Raw genomic sequence first — 20398 nt, forward strand, 5'->3', positions numbered from 1 at the left:
CAAATATTTCTGCAAAATTTGAAGCAAATTACTGAGAAGATGGAATCCACTCATCTCCTTGGATAAAATTCTTGACGGAATATGTGAGTATGTGCTCTGTTGGGATTTGGTTACTCCAGATTACTCTCTTGGACACATTAGAGCCTGGTCCAGAATTCCCAAATTCCCCATAATAGAGTGTTTGCAATGCAAAATCGCCATCCCATGGCATCCAGCCTTCTGGTGTAATAAGAGCTTCTAAGTTACAGTGTATAAAGACGGTCCTCGAGTACAACTTCCATGGCCTCCCTAAATAATTAAAGTGTACTTTGGGATTGTTATGATACAGTACCATGTATTCGTTAGTGCCATTTATCAAGCAATTCTGAAAAACAAAACCTGTGGATTGTGCAGGGTCGTTTCTACTATGTGCAGTGATAGTATTTTTTTCGCCCTTTGCTGGATCTACTTGCCGGGGGCAGATTAAGATCTGGCAATCTTGGAAAACTGATGCTGAGTTTCCAAAAATGAAATCCACATTTCCCTGGATGCGGCATGATTTATAGAATTGGCGGAGGGAGCGAGCATAGAGTGTATCTTGATGGCCTAAGAATTCGCAGTTCTCAATGACGGATAGATCACTGTCTGATCTGAAGGCCACTGCTTGGTGTGCATCAGGACCGGCCGTGTTTTGGATTGTGATGCCGCTGGCCATGAATCCATCGCCAAGAACAGTTATTCCAAAATGATTCAAACATAAGAACAAGAACGGAATTTGTTTTCAAAGCAACTCAAGAACAAGAAGGGAATAACAAAGCAAAGCTAAACTCATAAATTTTACGGCTTCCTAACATCTGTTCTCTAAGAACTTCTTCTACCATTTCATAAAAGAAGTCATCTACAATTGTAGTCAACATTTTATCTTTTGTTTTTAGTACTAACTAGCCCTTTTTCCTAAACTCTTGCAACTAAATAGTTAACTGTGAATAAGTTTGCAACCCAATTTCATTTGACACGGGCTCTACACGAGGACAAAAGCTGGAAGGATGGACTTGTGATTGCAGATGTTTAAATGAACATCAAACGCATTGACTGTTCAGTGAAAAACAGCCAAACATCGTGTGACGGGAGGGTGCCCAAGTCGATGGTTAAAATAATCATAAACTTTATTCGGTACGAAATGCATACAATGTAAGGTGACAAACTCATGGAAAAACCTAAGTGCAAGAAGCCGTAAAACCTAACATGAGCACCTCCCCAACGGTATTTATTGACTCCATCCACAACCTTGAAAATAAAAACACATATTCAAAAAGAAAAGACAAAACAATAACAAGGAAGAATGGCCACGCACAATGAAGTAATATGCATTCAAAAGACTTACCAACTGTGGCTGTGTTGTATGTCCAAATCCCGGGCTGGCCAACGTTCAACGACCCCGTAATGACCGTTTTGCCCATCCCGTCTCCTAAAAACACCACGTTCTTCTTCTCTAACGGGATTCTGACGGTTTCCTCGTATACCCCCTCCTTTATATGTATCACGAACTTCCGTTCCCCGGCGTTATCAGGTGCGGCGTTCACTGCCTCCTGCACCGTCTTGTAGCACCCGCCACTCCCGTCCTTACACACGGTCGCGTCCGCCTTTAGCTTCGACGGGAAGCCGCCCCGGAAATCCGACCCAGAGCCGCCACCTCCCTCCCAGAATCGGTCCCGCTCGGTCTTGGGCGGGGCCCACGACCCGGTCTGGTTCCCGAAAATACTGTACGAGAACACCATGCTCAGCGCGTTACTCGTGAGCCCAACCAACGAGTCCAGAAACGACATCGTCGAGTTCACCATCTGGGTATCGTTCGCGTACTTGAGCGCGGACCAGCAATCTTGTTGGTAGAGCAAGGAGGCGCTCATCCAGATTCTCGCATCCTTGATCCTGCCATGTGGCAGTGCGTCTTCGGTAGTCCGAGAGATCCGGTACTCGGAGCTTGTGAGGGACTCCAGGCAGTTTTTGGCGGCCGAGGTGCGATTCACATTCCCGCGGACGAGTCCAGGATGGACTTGACCATGGATTGGGCGGTGTGGAGGTTCTGGGAGGAGACCCAGATAGCGGACTGGATGAGCTGGAGAGGGGTGGGGTTGGGGGGCACGTGGTTGGATTGGGTCAAAGAGGTCTCGCATGGGATAGGGAAGCGAGTAGCCTTGCAGGCCTGGCGGATCGCGGGAGAGATGGAGGAGGGAGCATCAGGACTGGGTTTGACGGCACCGGGAGAGAAGGAAAGAAAAAGGACAAGGGAGACAAAGAAGATGCAGGCCATGGAAATTACAAGAAGTGTGGATGGCTTAGAAAACAGGAAGGTGTTGGAGCTGCTTTTATGGACAAGTACTTCTGTGGATTTTCTTTGGTGACTAGTGGCCATATCGAGTCGATCCACTAAAATAGCGCGCACTGGGGAGAGAGAGATCAATTTGGATGGTAGTGGAGTAGGTGGACGCGGTAAGCATGAACGAGAAGGGAGGTGCGGTGACTCGGAAAAGGAAAATGGAAGGCGGGGCTGGGTTCACGGGAGATTGATGGGGATTGGTAAGACTCAAAAAGTCACGGGTTGTTATGGTTATTCGGTAGGGTAGAAGTTGAGTGAGCTGTGCGCCTGCGTCTTCGCATACAGACTCAAACCCTCAAACGGGTGGGGGAATGCTCTGTTTGGACTTTTTGGAGAAGAGGGTCGCGGGGGAAACCTTCTGGTGGGAGTGTCTCTTTTGCAGAGGAAATTGCTCGAAAGAAAAGAAGGGCAAGCATGAGCAGTCCACTGATGAACTTACTCAGTACCTGTCAGAGCCCCCAGCTCCAATACCAACAGATGTTCTGGAGTGGTGGAAGGTTAATAGTACACGCTACCCCGACTTTCTGTTATGGCTCGAGATTTCTTGACAGTTCAGGCAACTTCCGTAGGACCTGAAGATTTGTTCTGCAGCAAAGGTGATGATGTAGCGAAGCAACGATTTTGCATGCCGCATGATAGTGCACAAGCTCTCCTTTGTATCAGGTCATGGACTCAAGGTGGAATCAAGTTGAAGTTCAAGTCCACTGAGATAGACTCTGAGATGTTGATGGAATTGGCAGCTGCTGCTTCAGCAGATAATAGTAATGCTGGTTCTGAGAAGAAAAGTGATGACAGTGACACAGCATTGCTTGGTGTATTATGGATATTTGCCATCCATTTCCATTACAAAGAGTGGGAACTCTAACCCAGAAAGATAAAGAAAGAAAAGAGTCATATCTTGAGATGGCTACGTGTAATTACCTTCCCATCTCAGAAGGGGAATCATGGGTGTGCAATTGACATTTTGCATTTCCTGTATTTATTAGGTGAACATTACGTACTGACGTACAGTAAAACTGAAAACGCAACTAGAGACGGAAACAGATGATAGGTGTATCTGATTATTTGAACATACGAATAATGTAATGAAGCAGCCAAGCAAAATCTTGTTGGTATTGTAGCCTACCTTTTTTGGAGCTCAAAAACATGAAAAAGTATATACATGGGTTGTGTTATCGCGTACAAATTGAAATCCTAGCTACTCTTTTTATAAGAGAGACACTAGTGTTTTATCTTTTAAATCTTGTTTCCATACTCGCCTCGTAGTAAATAAAATAATAGTCTTTTATTATAAGAATTCATAGATATCAGTTCAAAAAAAAAAAGAAAAAAAAAACAAAATACTATGTTGGAATTATTTCTTCTCGTATATACCGCTCGTGATTCCAAGTAATGTATCATGCGCCCAACAATGTCGTTTTTTAATGAAGCACCAATTTAAGTTATCATAAACAAAATACAGAGAAAGAGGATAAACGTCCTCTCTTAGAACATTCCTATTAGATTCTTCATATTTTCTCTATCCCTATAATTTACAAAAAATTTTAGAATTTTGAAGAAAAATCACTCCCCAACCCAAAACCCATTTTTTGGTTAAGGTTTACGGTGTGTACAGTCGTTCCCCATATATGGAGAACAACTGTACATCCCATCACCTTCGGTTTGGCCTTCGTCTCGCATCTTCTTCTCTCTTGGTTGGCCCCTTCCTCGCAACACCAACGATAGCAACCCATCTCCATCGGCAATATTTGTAAGTTTGATTTCGGTTTCTTCAAAATCATTACTGTTTATCTCTTCCCTCATTTTCTTGTATTTTTCTTTTCCTATCTCTTTTATTCTTTGTTTCTCTCTTTTCATTTTTCTTCCTCCCGACACCTTGATCAAGGTATAAGTATGCGATGGAGAGCCTACAACTCTCTCTTTGCATCGACGATCTCTTCGCTTTTGGCTACCGAGAAAGTTGTGATGCTTTTACCAACTTCATTTTTTTTTTTTTTTGTCACTCTTGTTTAGAATTTTAATTTTGGGCTTTGTTTGAGGAAACCACTTCTCAAACACTGGGAGGGGTTGAAACCCCTTTCATAGTTGATGGCAACCACCACGTCTGGTATCTCAACAAATTGTTCTATCTCTCCTTCCAAATATGTTGAAACCCCTTGGATAATTGATGCAGGTGCTACATATCATATGGTCTATATCATCTCCCTTTTAACAACCATCATTGATTAGTTTCCTATTCTGTAAAAATGCCTAATGGTGATGAAGCACCTGTCACACACATAGGCATAATCAAGCTCGGAAACCACCTCCTCCTCTAAAATGTCCTTTGTGTTCCTTCATTCACATTCAATTTAATTTCAGCTAAAAGGCTTGCAAACTCACTTGCTTGTTGCCTTCTTTTCTTTTTTGATTCTTGTTTCCTTCAAGACCTTTTGTTTTGGTCAATGATTGGGAAGGGTCAAGTGAGGCATGGACTCTACCATCTGCAACACACTGAAGTGCCTCCAACAGCTCTTGCTGACCATTTTTTCAAGCTTTCGAATAAAACCAACTTTGTTTTAGCCTTAATGCTTAGCAATTCTTCACTGCCAGATCTTTGGCACTATAGACTTGGTCACACCTCTTTCTATAGGATGTCTTTAACTAAAGATCCTCCTGTAAGCATTGAGATTTCTAATTTCAATGAAGCTCCTTGTTGCATATGTCCAATGGCCAAACAACATCGACTCCCTTTTCCTCTCAGCACATATACAAGTTCTAGAATATTTGAAATTGTCATTTGTAATATATTGGAATCCCTTTAAAATATTGGAATGAATGTGTCTTACCTGCTGCATATATCATCAAAAGAATTCTTTCCCCTTTGCTACACAACATAACACCTTATGAGTTACTTTTCAATAGCAAACCCAAATATGTCCATATGAAAGTTTTTGGTTGTTTGTGTTTTGCATCCACAATTTCACATGGTCGAACAAAGTTTGATTCAAGAGCCAGAAAATTTATTTTTCTTGGCTATCCATTCGGTATCAAAGGCTATAAATTGTTTGATCTTGATACCAATACTATTTTTTTTTTTTTATCTCCAGAGACGTTGTCTTTCATGAAACCACATTTCATACTTCTCTTTAAAAATTCTAACCCAATACCAGATTCTTCTCTCGCTGATAATTGCATTCCATTTCCAACTGCATCTCCTCTTCATCATAATCAAACAACAATTGTTCCCTCAACTCAATTTCAGTCTCCCACCCTGCATAACTCTGATCTACCTATAAATCCAAGTCCATCACCTGTTCCTGAGTTGCCTATTTCTTCACCTTCATCAACATCCACTTCTATAATAGAAACACCTGCTTCTACTCCTCTTCCCATTTGCAAGTCAACAAAGACTCGAAAGGCACCTCAGTACCTACAGGATTTTCACTATCAAGAGGCCCACTTCACCTCTCCACATTAATCTTTGGCTAAGCAATTCTCCTCTACTAAAGGTATTGCTTTTCCCTTACAGAACTCTTTATCTTACCATAGATTATCTTCTGCTTTTGTTGTTTTCTCCTCTTCCATCTTGAAATTACCCAAATACCTTGTAGTTAGTGTAACGCCTGTTCTTGTGGTGGGACTTTTTATAAAAATTTTTTTAAAAAGATGACGAGAATTACTGTTCGATTCAAAACTTTTTACTTCCATACCTAAGGTGCAAGCATCTATGCTATAAAATAAAATGTGCTTTGAGAATAACAGAGGTTTACAATGAAAATCATAAAACTTTGAAATAAAAGGCCTCTCATGCAATTAAAACCCTCATGCCTAGACTTCCGTGCTCTTCCCATTGGGCCGTGTCCGTCGTAATGCATACTACTCATTTAGTTCTCGTGGGGAGGGGCACTCATAAAAACTAAAATGAGTCAAATACTCAGTAAGCATTACTTCATACCGTTAAAATATAATAATATAGGTTTTCATTCATGTATTCATCATTCCATACATACTACACATACATGCATATATGCATTCATTTGGAAACAACATTGAACAAAGTTTTTCTTTAAAAATGATTTTATTTTCGTAAAACGTATCTCTCATCAGTGCCTTCATTTCTTAAAGAGTTCATGCATTCATAAATTTTTTCTTATCACTTTCTTTGGACGGTACACATCGTTACTCCTCGTGTATTGGGGTTAGCGGTCTTTCTTCGGACCCAGACTCCGCCTGTGGCCAAGGGTTGGGAATCCTTTTCATAGGGGGCAACCCTGAGTGCACTACCAGTACTATTTACCCGGCATTGCAATCTACGCATTCCTTGGGTACTCTTTTCATCCATTCATATGGTCGTTACGTATTTTCATACATTAAATGTTCAGTCCTTTCATTCAGTTTAGTCCTTTCATTTCAATCCTTTCCTTTCATTCATTCCTTTTCATTTAACAGTTCATTCATGAAAAAATATCATTTAAAAGCATGGGCTTAAACATCATCTTTCATGGCATAATTTAAAGCTTAGTTCATGGCATCCTTAAAACATCGGTTCATAGGGACCTTTTAAAACAATATACTTTCTTCGCGTCGTTTAAAGCATCTGTTAAAGCATCAGACATAAGTCTCAATATTTCTGTTCGTGAAAAATATATATAATAGATACTGCGTATAGTCATCCATTCACATTTATACAATTAATACTTTGGGTGAGAAAAAAGGGGCTGTGAAGAAGGGCCATTACATACATATACATTTAAACACTTGGTATGTTTTTCATAAAGCATTGTTTCCTTTCGTTTCGTAAATCATTGTAAAGGAAAAACATTTTGTTTTCATTTTCATATCCTTTTAGAAAACTCTAGAAGAGTATGAACGTAATACTTACCTGGACTCCATGCTACTTTCATATCATGCAATCCATTCATGTGCGTGTCAGATGACAACCTACATGCATACACATAACCTTAACGTCATTCTTTATCTAATGCATAACAACTAAACTAGAAGTAGAACTACACTTCACTTGGAACACTCTTCTTCTATCCCATGCTCTTACGTGCCTTTTACTATGTTAAAATCTTCAGGATCTACTTATGGTCACTACCTCTTCCAAACTCAAGATCTGACCTCGAGTGTTCATCTACTAAAGTGAATCCATGATTCACCTTAGGAATAAGACACTAAGACATTCCTTTTATTCTTCCTATTGATCACATTCTGATGCATGATTCCAACCGACGGAGTCACACATCCCAATCCTAGACAATACACCCGTCACTGGCTTTATGCATCTTAGCTTACACTAGATCCTCATTCTCATCCATACATGCCACATGGCTTTAAGCTAACTCTGAGGCTTAAGCACCGTGTAACCATGCTTAGGACAGATTATCCATTACATATGTTGAATCTGTCCGGTACATGTGTCTTACCAGATTACACATGTACCTTATTTCTTTATCACCTAAGGTCAATATATAACATGTTGATCACATGCTCTTAGGGACAAGTGCCATACTCCGATATCAACCTTTTCTTAACCCGACTAGCATGACTCTTCATACTACCCGTCCCTTTTGACATTTCATCCTAACACTTAACACAAAAGGACTCCATTCATCACTACGCTTTATGTCACATCATATAGCTCGAAACTACTCCTAAGCTACACCGTGACCTTGTTGCATCACCTAACATCCTGTTACGTCATTTCTACGCCAACTCCTAACTCATCATGAGTACGGTCCCTCACGTACTCCTGACACATCATGACATCTCATCACGTTCCTGCTACGCCATTCTTAAACTAACTCCTCAACCATCACAAGCACAACTTTTGGTTTAACCATGTCACTTCGTGAAGTTGCCTAGTCATGCTTCCGCTACACTACTCTGATACTATCTTGCCACTTCACACATACACCCGGCCATAAGTCAACTACAAGGCGACACTTGTCACCTTAGACTACAGGCCACATCATAATTATTTCGAGACACTGTTTCATAGTTCCTGACATTACTCACAACACTCACAACCATCCTTGTCTTCGCGACACGCCACACGGTGCATCGATAAACCTCATGGAGTACACTCCACGTGTACTTCCTTCACACACACCATGACACATCACCGCTACAGCATACACGCCCTATGGTGCATCACTCCACTTGTATTCCCTTCACACACGCTACGCCACACAAAGTACACTCCATGCGTACTCTTCTCAATCCACACTTCATAGCATAGGTCACAACACTACACAGCACACCTTCAAACTACGCCTAATACTTCACGTACACAACACATCACATCACCACACTACCCAGCGAACTCCACAAATACTAACAGCACAGTCCACAACCTAACCAACCAACTAACATTTAACATAATAACGAGGGATAGAGGGTTATACTATCGACGGGATAACCTGTGCGTTGCTCGTTGTTCGGCATGGCTAGTGGCGTCGGAAGCCACTAGCTTGGGCAGTAGTGTTCACTACCGTGACCTTACAATGAGACAATCTCGGGGACCAGAACTAGGATTCTAGTAGATGGATCTAGGCTATGTGAGGTTGGCCGACATGGTGGGGAGTCCGTGGGTGGCGGCTAAGGCCGTGTACGGTGGCTGTCCACCATGTAAAGTGGCGGCTTGGGCTTAGGGCAAGGCTAGGGGAGGCCAAGGGAGGCTGATGGTGGTCTCATAGTGGCTGGGGTGGCGGAACACGGCAGAGCCATGGGTTTCCAAGGGGAACCTGTGTGTCTCAAAGCATGGAAATGGATGGGGAGCTTGGTTGGTCGTGGCTAGCCATGGAGGGGCTTAGGGGGTTACTGGTGGAGTTATGGTGGTAAGGTGGAGGAAGCACGGTGGCTGGAGGGCGGCGGATCTAAGCCATGCGTGAGGGAGAGTCTGTGAGAGAGAAGGGGTGCATGAGGGGTAGATCGGGGCTATGGGTGGCTGGGGTAGGCCGATGGTGGCTAGATGAGGCTCGAGACGGCAGTTGGACGCCATGGGTGGCGACGTATGTCGATTGAGGTGGAGGAACCCGTGTGTGAGGGAGAGAGCCCGTGCATGTGAGGGAAGGGATACCGGCTTCAGGTCAAAGGGAGGAGGAAGGGGGAGTCCAAGGTGGTCTCATGGTGGTGCTCGGTGGCCTGGGTGGCTGCGTACGGCGGCGCTTGGAGGAGATAAATGGGTGAAACTCATTTCGGTTGGGCTACTGTGGGAGGAGAGAGAGAGAGAGAGAGAGAGAGAGAGAGCTGCATGGGGTTCACTGGTGGTGGGAAGGTGCTATCGGCGTGAGAGGAAGATGCCGACGGTGGTGGTGAGTTTGGGCGGCGTGCGGCGGCACTAGGCTGGAGGAGAAGAGAATCTGGTGAGAGGGAGAGGGAGGAGAGAGAGAGAGGGAAGGGAAAAGTGAAGGAGAAAGAGAGGGGGCTTGGGTATTTAATCCATGCCGTTCATCTTGGGATCCTCCAAATGATCTAATGATAAGAGATTAAACATTGATTTAACTTAAAAATGCTAAGAGGAATTAAGGTAGAATATTATTTAAACTAAACTTGTTTTTGTAACAACGGATCTCATTCCATTCATTAATAGAGGATGTACAAAGTTGACTTAAAAAACAAGCTAATTACAAATGTTAGTAGTCTTCTAGCATACTTTCGTGACTAACATGGTCTAGTCCAGATGGTAAACCTCTAAAGACCGAAGTCTAAGAGATAACACAATTTTATCCACGATAGATGTAGTAGTAACCAGGTAACAAAACTCCATATCCGACTAATCAGAGTATGGAGAAATAATATATTCCTTCATCATTAATAAAATGATGATGAAGTCTTATTTAATATATTTAAAATAATAAAACCATTTAATTGATTAGAGTTTTCAACATAATTTAAATCTTATAATATTTTAAATAGCTGAAATCATTTTAATAAATAATATTAAAATGATTTCCGACAATTATAATATTTTTGGCACTCTTCAAAAATATTATAATTGTCTTATTTAAAATCAACCTTAGTTCAATAATACTATAAATACCTCATATAAATATTTTCAATGCATTAAATCACTGGGCATACTTTAAAAATCACATAATATCTTTAAAAATACGCTATCAAGATTCGACATGCATAACTAGACTCACAGTAGAATTTGCTTACGTCAAAAAGAAGGAGTGGACTGTTACAGTTAGATCTCACGCTTCACCACACAATTAATCAAATTGATTAGTCACTTGTTATGTAAATAATCAAAAATATAAAGTAATAAAAGTACTTAAGATCAATTTTTGTCACGAAGGGAAATCCTTTGAAGAACTCCTCAAAAATAAAATCCTACAAGCAACCAAACCAAGGAAAATCAATTTTATTATTTGAAAATCAATTACAAGTAAACCACAATTACAAAACCTTTGTAACTTGACTCTCTTACTTGACCAGACAAACGACCCGTTTGTCTTCTACCATAGTAGTAGCCAGAACCTCTGGCGATTTAAAACCATTGACTTCCCTCCTGGAACTCTAGTGGCTGAACTTGATCACTTCCACTCTGACACGGAGTAAGTACGCACTCAAAGAGAAAAAGAGAAAAATACTGAAAAATTATTCACAAGAATTTTCTCACACTCAAGCTCTTGAATCCCACGTAGATCTCCAAGCTCTCTAAAAATTAACTGATCAAAAGATCCAACCCTCAGCCAAATCCTCAATTAAATAATCTGCCCAGTGTTTGATCTGTAGTAGGACTCTGCTAACGGACTCAATCTGTTAGGACTTTCAGGTGCGGTAGGAATCTGCTGACAAGAGAACTCTGCTAGGAAACGATTTTGCTGACGATTTTGTTAACACCTGGCACTGAGTCTTCTTATCTGATATAGATTTCATTTAACTGGATAATTCTAGACTTCTTGAGCTTCAGATACACTCTTATGATTTATCTAAGATATTATCAAATAACCGCTTAATTCAACTTAAATGTTTTTAGATAAAGATAAAATATTTACATTTATCCAATCTCAACAATCTCACTACTTAAATAAATCTCTATCGTCTTAGTCAACTAATCCTAGCCAATCTCTTTTACATTTACAATCTTCACCTTTGGCGAATTGGTAACCAAATACTTAGTAGATGAATGTAGTGTGTACCTGAAACAAAACACAACCAGCAGACCAAAATCTCGTGAAGCATCATTAACTAATATTAAAAGTTCAATTCATAATTTTCACTTGAAACCTTTCATTGTCTGATTACAACTTTAACTTGTCTTTGAATTTAATCAAATATAAGAAAATAAGAGCATTAAACATTTAGCAAAAAATTTTCAGATGCACTTCTTTACTGGTCCTACTCCCCCTTAGTCTTCTACTGCTGCTGCTGCTCTCCCCCTTACTTTTTACTTTTTCTCCCCTTTTTTGTCAGCAATGTGTCAAAGGACTGCTACTCAACATTAGAATCCATAATGCACCCCATGACCTGCTGCACATCTAAGGATAGCTGCACTAATCTATCACTAATTTGCATCCCATCTGTTCGTAGTGTAGTTATCTGTTGCGCCATCTTAGTCTGCCAAACTTCCCACACTTTTCAGCAAATGAATCAATCTTTTGAGAGAGAAGAGTGATTTGTTCTAGCACACTAGAGAGAGGTACTATAGGATCAGGAGGAGAAGAGGCTGACTCAGTATGTGGTCTTTTCTTGCTCAGGACAGCTTCTGATTTGATCACCGTGAGAGTCAAAATGGACGCTTGCAATTTCATGGTGGGTTCATTTGGTCTCAATGGTACATTGGCTTTCATAGCCAGCTTGGTGATTAGACCACCAAAGGGGAGGCTTAACTCTTTTTCCACATGTGAACGATGAATAATATCAATCACATGTCTCGAGAAATGTATGAATACACCCAGCCAAAGCAAACATAAACTGAGCCGTTTCCAAAGATAATTTAGTGTGTCGACTGATTGGCCATAAGTTTGTCAATACTATCTAGGCCAATACTCTGCAGGGTGGGAGTATTGCATGCATAGGCAATCGATGAGCCCGGGGATTCCATTTTGGCACTTGAGGCCTAGCAAAGAGGTTGTGTACGGCAGTCTTTGTTGGGGCCCCCATTTTCTTGTAGGGATATTCGGGGTTCACAACTTCAGGCAATTCATACAAGTCTCGTATTATTGCGGGAGAGGTATCAATTTTAACTCTCCTCACTGTGGAGGAGATGCTATGATCATCAATGTTAAAATGGGCAAGGTTGGAGTAAAACTCACGCACCACCTCAACCCATGGCTTGGGTGAGGGAAGTGTGAGTTTTTCCCAATGTCGCTCAGTAAATATGCGACCGATGATACCAAAGAATGGATCAGGAAAGTCATGAATACTTACCTCTCTCTCACCTAAAATAGGTCGGTGAGAAAATATACTCCTATATGAGCTTCTGCTTCAGGTGAAGCAAAGCGCTCGAAAGCACCAGGTGTGGAGAGTTCAGTTTGAGATTTAACTGGTTCTGTTATATCCACCATGGTTTCCTCAGTGTGAGGAGTTTCTGTAGGAGATTTCCTCTCACTCACTACACTGGGAGGTGAGCCCAGCTTAACTACCTTCTTCCTTTCGGCTTTTTCTTTGAACCTCATCTAAAGTATACAAGCACACAAAGTACTTTAGTAGTATCATGTAGCAATACCCATAAGAAGTACAAGTTATTTACTAGGACCTTATGAGAACCTATGTATTCAATGGAGATTAAGCATGTAATATAAAGAATAGCATGCCATGCAGAATATGTATTCCATGAAAAAAAATATGAGTCAATTTTTTTATGCATAGAAGAGTCAATTTAATGAAGTTAAAACAAAGCATAAACATGAACGAGTGCGTAACCAACAAGAATTGTAATGAAGAATTTGTTTGAGTTAAACACTCGAACACTTGCTGGGCAGTTCTTCGAAACCAAGTGATGGACTCACGGAACCATCAAGATCCTTCCTTAATACAACTCAATCTTAATCCTAACTCAGATGATCCAAAGTTCTATACACTATTCTCCGTAAAACACCTCATCAACCCCATCTATTTTGCAAAAACCCAATCGGGAATCCTGTGCCCTAGAACTTGAGAAACAGTAATGGAGAGATGTACGGGACACTTACCTCGAATCGTAGTAGTGTAGGTGTAGAATCCTTCTTGATTTCGAACTCAAATAGTGGAGAGATACTCACTCAAAATAGTGTGGGGACACTAAAAGGGTCTGTGAGGACTGTACGGAGTGAGGAATCGGGAAAGAAGGTCTTTGGCCTTATCTTCCTATGCGAGAACTTAAGTCACTTAGGAAAGAGACCATGCTATGCGAGAACTTAAAGCTACGTTTGGATAGTGAGAATACCTGAGAAGTGTTGAGAATGTTTGTGAATAGTAGTAAAAAAGTAATGAAAAAGTAATAATAAAATATTAAAAAGTAGGTGAAAAGTAATGAATAGTAGAAAAGTAGATAAAAAGTAATAATAAAGTAAAGAATAGTAGTGAGAGTACCTCAAGTACTCTCACTTGCCAAACACACCCTTAAGTCAAGTGTTCAAGATGTCTCAGAGTCCCAATGGGACTCACTACTACTGAAAAAAAATTGGCGATATATATTTTTTATTCATTTATTTATTTTAATTATAACTCATAAAACCAAACCAAACCAAACAAAAACACGAAAAAAATTTTTACAATAGGTGCTGTGTTACTCACAAACATAACTTACTACATTGAGCAAAGTTTAAGCCTCTAGTGTAGCACAAAAGCCAAACATCATTCTCCTCATACTATCCACCCAACCAGGAGATGCACTTTCTCAGCTGTAGCCATCACCACGGTGTCTTGTACTGCATTAGTTGAACATCCAAAAGTCGGGTGTGTGACTGAGGTTTTTATTTTCTTCCCTCTCCCTCCCCCACCTCTTTTTATTTTATCTTATTTTTGTTTTTCTTTTTGCTTGAGATACTCTAAAGGGATGATATTTTTCCTTAAAAGTCAAACTTTATGCTAGGCCTAGATACTTTAAAGAGTATCTTCTCCAAGCATGAGGTGTTTTGAGCTCTAGTCATGTCCATGATTGAATTGCTCATCTTTTTTCACAATGATTATAATAATGATTTTTCCTATAAGGACTTTATAGATCAGATCCATTTAAAGTATTTGTCTTTTTTCATAATGATGAAACACTTGACTTTTTCTATATGGATCCACCTTTATGCTTGGAAAGAGAAGATATTTTCTTTTAGTACTAGATTCAACTAGTAGTAGTCAATTTAAGGAATATACTTCTCCCTTTCTATTGAGCATTATAAGCAATTAGGAGGTAGGATTAGGTTCCTCACAGTGAATATATGAAAACCTTTGAATGCTCGACCATAAGGTTAGCCCCCCCATGATAAAATGCTTAACCAATACAAAGTGCTTCAATTCATACAAGACTGATATGGTGAGGATTAGAATGTTCAACCACTTGGCAAACACCTTAGCTTGTATCTTGCTCAATGTTGATTCCATTAAGTTAGCGAGAAAACATGCTAAAATTAAGGGCAGGTTTGGATGGTGAGATGAGAATTTTGTGTTTTGTTTGAGAGTTTAAAATATTATGTTTTAATATTATTATTGTATTGGGATTTGAAAAAGGTGAATTGGGATTTGAAAAAGTTGAATTGTTTATTATATTTTGTATGGGGATTTGAAAAAGGTGTAATGATGAGATGAGATGAGATGAGAATTTTGTATCTCATCCCATCCCCCAAACCTGCGCTAAGTCTACTCACAAACAAATTGAAAAAAAAAACATATAATAATGCAGAAACTTAGATGCAAGAAGGTCATGAACCTTTAATGCATATCACACACACCATTGGCTTTTCTTAAATATTCGAATCTTAACCCATCTAAGGATTTTGTAAATAAATCAGCCAATTGATGTTCAGTAGCCACATGTTCCAAGGACACAATTTTTTACTCAACCAAATCTCGAATAAAATGATGCCTAATGTCTATATGCTTGGTTCTAGAGTGCTGAACTGAATGTTTTGAGATACTAATTGCACTAGACTTATCACAATGAATTTTTATAGTATCTTGGGAGAAACCATAGTCCTCAAGCATCTTTTTCATCCAAAGAAGTGGGGTACAACAACTTCATTTTGCGATGTACTCGGCTTCAGCAGTAGATAAGGAAATGGAATTTTGCTTTTTACTCATCCATACAACCAGATTTCCACCTATATAAAAGCGACATCCTGATGTGCTTTTTCTGTCATTTGCACTCTCAACCCAATCAGCATCCGAATATCCAACTAGAGTCAAGTTAGAATCTTTAGAATACCAAATCCCATAATCTACAGTAGCACTTAGATATTTTAGAATTCTTTTTACTGCAGTGAGATGTGATTCCTTAGGATTAGCATGAAATCTAGCACATACACCAACGCTAAAGGTAATATCGGGTCTACTTGCTGTAATATACAGCAAACTCCCTATCATATTTCTATAAAGTGTAGGATCAATGTTCTTACCTGTAGGATTTGTTCTGATTTTTATTGAAGTGCTCATAGGAGTACGAGCATGAGTCTTTCCTTCCATTCCAAACTTCTTAACAAAATCTTTAGCATACTTAGATTGAGAAATGAAAATGCCCTCATTTGTTTGTTTAACTTGAATGCCCAAAATGAAATTCAGTTCACCAATCATACTCATTTCAAATTCATATTTCATTTCATTAGCAAATCCATAAGAAAGCGAGTCAAGAGTTGCTCCAAACACAATGTCATCTATATAGATTTGAGCAATAAGAAGTTGTTTACCAATTTTTCTTAAGAAAAGAGTTCTACCAGCTTGTCCTCTTGTGAAACCATGTTCAAGAAGGTAAGCCATCAACCTTTCATACCAAGCTCGTGGTGCTTGCTTTAATCCATATAGTGCCTTCTTTAAGATGTACACATGATCAGGGCAAATATGATTAATGAATCCTTTAGATTACTCAACATATACCTCTTCTTGTAATAGTCCATTTAAAAATGCACTTTTAACATCCATTTGATATAATTTAAAATTTAAATGACTAGCTATGGCAAACAATATGCAGACTAATTCTAAACGTGCAAACAATAGGGGGTGTGTCTTGTACATTGCCTAAAGACCTCTCGGTTTAGAATATAACTTGCTGTGTTGACAGTTTCTCCCCCAAAATATAAAGCCATCTTTTTGTTGTTTAGCATAGTCTGAGCCATCTCTTGAATAGCTCTATTCTTTTTTCAACTTCTCCATTTTGTTGAGGTGTAATTGGAGTAGACAACTCTTGATATATGCCTTGTTCATCTCAAAAAGAAGAGAAATTAGAGTTTTCAAATTCCTTACCATGATCACTACGAATTCTAGAAATAGAAAAGTCATTCTCTATTATTAATCTCTTGAATAGCTTTTTGGCAAGATCAAAAGCTTCAGATTTTTCTCTTAGTAGTATTGTCTACGTAAATCTTGAGAAGTCATCCATAGTGACTATAATATATTTCTTCTCACCAAGGCTCTTGGTTTGTATTGGACCCATCAAGTCCATGTGGAGTAGTTCAAGAGGCCGAGAGGTGAGTATGTCAGAAATTTTCTTATGATGAGACCTTGTTTATTTTCCTTCTTGGCATGCTCCACACACTATCTTTTTAACTTTTAGAGGCTTTGGTAACCCAGCTACAACATCCTTTTTGGATATTTTTGATAGGTCTCTTAGGTTGATGTGACCAAGATGTTGCTGCCAAAGCTCCGTTTCATCCAATAGTACTCTATGACAGCATATGCTTGTTGTTGGAGAGATTCCATAGCAATTGTCCGATGTTCTAGTGCCCTTCAAGATCCATTTTTCAGCTTGATTATAGACATAACATTCATCCTTTGAAAACTACACATAAAGATTCTCATCACAAAATTGACTGATGCTAAGTAAATTTGCCTGAGGCCATTAACAAATAAAATATTATGAAGAGTAGGTAGTCCAGGAATTTTTATACTTCCCTTTCCTTCAACTATGGCTTTGCTTCCATCACCAAAAGCCACGGTTCCTCCACTAAAGGATTTAATCATTTTGAATAGACTTTTGTCACCCAACATATGTCTTGAACATGCATTATCCAAGTACCACAAGCAATTTTCCACTGTCTTAAGTGTTGTATGTGCCACTAGATACACGACATCTTCCTTAATCACCCACTTGGTTTTGAGTGTTGCCTTGTCCACATCTCTTGATACTTATTTCTTTTTATTTGAAAGACAAGCATTTGCAAGTTCATCAAGCTTATGACTTATGGTGATGACTTGAAGACTCAAGTTATCAACCTTGGTTTCTAAGTTTCTCTCTTTTCTTGTGACTTTTCTTTTTCCTTTTTTTTCCTACACTTTTCTTAAATTAAAGCAGTGTGGTCTTATATGACAAAGCATACCACAAAAATGACACGGCTTTCTTGTCATTGATCTATTGTGTGAGGCTCTTGGACCATGAGTTTTAAACACAACTTTCTTTGGAGTTTCCTTATCTTGACTCCCTTTAACAAAATTTATACATTTTGATGTAGTGGCAAGGGATGATGAGGTCTTAAATTCCATACATTGAGAAGTCATGTACCTTAAGCCCGTGCGAGCACAACTAGATTTTTGAAAACTCAACATTTCATCAAGTTTCTGAGTTGTAATTTTTTCTTTACATTCTTGAATCTTTTTCAAATCTATCTCAAGTACACCTCATTGAGCTTGTAAGCTTGATACTTCAATTTCAGATATCTTTAGTGCCTTGGACAGGTTGCTCTTCTTATTTTCTGCAGCTGTAAGCCTTTTATACAGCTTCTTATTTAATTTCTTCAGCTTGACCACCTCTTCACATAGATCATTGTAGGCTTCTTGTAAACTTAGCTCATGATAAACCACAACTAAGACCACCTCCAAATCACTATCATCATCATCACTCTCAGATTTGGGTAGATTAACATCAGAGAATTCTCTAACAATAGCAGCAAAAGCTATAAATAAAGTTTCATCCTCAGATGATAAATTGATGTTTTCATATTCAGATTCGTCACTAAGAGTGACGTTAAGAGCTTTCCCTTTATTTCTTTTGAAATTGGGACACTCAATTCTTATGTGACCATATCTTGAGCATTTATGACACTTAACTTTATCTTTTTGCTAGGTTTATCCTTGTTCCATTTTTCAGAATCATTTCTTTTAGTAGGAAATTCCTTACCTCTTTTTTGTTTTCCATTTATTTTCTTGTTAAACATGGATTTTTTGAATTTTCTAGCAATAAGTGTTATATCCTCATCATTCAGATTTTCCTCATCAGAAAAATCTTCACGTTCTTCTTTTAAGATTTTTAATGCAATAGACTTACTTTTTTTTCATTTGAGGAGGTGAAGATTTATAGGTTTGTAGAGAACCTACTAATTCTTTGACCTTGATTGCATCCAAGTCCTTATTTTCCTCTATATGTAAGGCCTCGTGTTTGTGAGGCCCGACCCGTGCGCAAAGGCCCAGCCCTTTCCCTTGGAGGAGTTCAAAATGGCGCCGTTTTGGGGTAGGTCCCCCTTCTTCCTTCTCCCTCTCTTTCTCTTTCAGTTTCTTTTCTTTTCTGGGTTCCCCACTTCCAGACATCTCCCTCTCACCCGTTACCCACTTCCCTTCCCAATTTCATCTCTTTACTTTCGTTTGGTTTGTTTTCGTGAGTCCAGTTCCATGCCCTAACATTTCTCCATTTTCTTTTCCCTCACTTTCGGTTTTTCTCTCAAAGTCGACGTCTCTCTCTCTCACGTTCCTCCATTACTACAGATTAGTGTTTCTCTCTTCAAACTCATCTTTTCTCTCCCTCTTGCGCAGTGTCTTTATCTTTAGGTATCTCCCTCTCTTCTCAGTCGACACCTTTCCTTTTTATTGTTTTACTTCATTTTATCCTCTGTTTCAATGCGCTGCCTGCTTTAGGTTTTTCCAGGTGGTGTTGTTGCGTTTTCTCCCTATTGGTTGTTTGGCTTTTAGACGTTCACCCACTCTCGCTTCTCTCTTGTTCTCTCCCATCAGCGAAGTGGTTAATCTCCTTGCCATAGTGTTGACGTCGAGCTCTGTCAAACGAGTAAGGAAACCGAGTGTTGTTTTACATTCCTTTTTCATGGTGTAAATTAGTGGCTTTTAATGTTATGATCAATGGAAAATTTCTACTGTTTATAATCAAATTTGAGGGCTTTGTAATCTGATGGTGTTTTGTTGTTGAAGAAGAATTATAAAGGGTGGCTATTGGGTTTGAAGTGGTGGTGTGGGAGGAGTTTTGAAATTGTGTAATGTTGTTTTGGTTAAATTGTTGGTGGTTGCTTGGGGTTATGAGCTGCTGAAATGAGTGTGATTTATTGATTATTTGAGTTGACATTGGTTTTGGTGGGCGTATAGGACAATATCAAAATTAGTATATGATATTTTGGGTTGAAGTGCGGGCTGTCCAGATTACTATATGGTTGTTTTAGTGAGTTGTTTTTGCTATAATATGGTTTGGGATTATGAGTTTTAATTATTTAGATGGAAGTTGTGTCAATTTTCTTTTAACACTCAGTGTATATTTATTTTCTATCAATAGGTGACGAGATTTTTAGATGTCAAATTCAAGACATATATAATACGCTGCAAGAGTCAGGTAAGCGGGGTTCCTATGCTAGGTTTTATACAAGTTAATAAGACTAAGATTGACTTTATGAAAACTTGCATATTTTGTGATGTAATGGAAACTTGGAAAAATAAAGATCAACCTCGGTTGCTTATTTGCATTATTCATGAAATCTGTGTGAAAAAGGAAAAATATTTTCTGACATGCATTGTGTAGACATGAGTTAATTTCTGTCATGTGATCTCTGAAATATGAAAAAAGAGTGATATTGAGAATCTGAAAAATTTTGCATTTATTTAGAAAGATGTCTTGGCTTTTGTTTTCAGTGTGTGTAAACTATCTGATTCTGTTTTGGTACTCTGTATTATTTTGATATAACATCTTAAAACCTTTGGCATGGTGTA

General features: G+C 39.1%; 1 protein-coding gene and 1 pseudogene across 1 annotated transcript; both read right to left on the bottom strand.

The window, feature by feature from the left end:
- Positions 1–2407, bottom strand: LOC121248999 (annotated as a pseudogene).
- Positions 2408–15505: 13098 nt separating this feature from the next.
- On the bottom strand, positions 15506–16240 carry LOC121249274 (uncharacterized mitochondrial protein AtMg00810-like). Its single transcript, XM_041147986.1, has one exon. The coding sequence runs from the start codon at positions 16238–16240 to the stop codon at positions 15506–15508; it is 735 nt and encodes a 244-aa protein (XP_041003920.1).
- Positions 16241–20398: the final 4158 nt, after the last annotated feature.

Source organism: Juglans microcarpa x Juglans regia, chromosome 2D (assembly GCF_004785595.1).
Source record: "Juglans microcarpa x Juglans regia isolate MS1-56 chromosome 2D, Jm3101_v1.0, whole genome shotgun sequence".
NCBI lineage: Eukaryota > Viridiplantae > Streptophyta > Magnoliopsida > Fagales > Juglandaceae > Juglans > Juglans microcarpa x Juglans regia.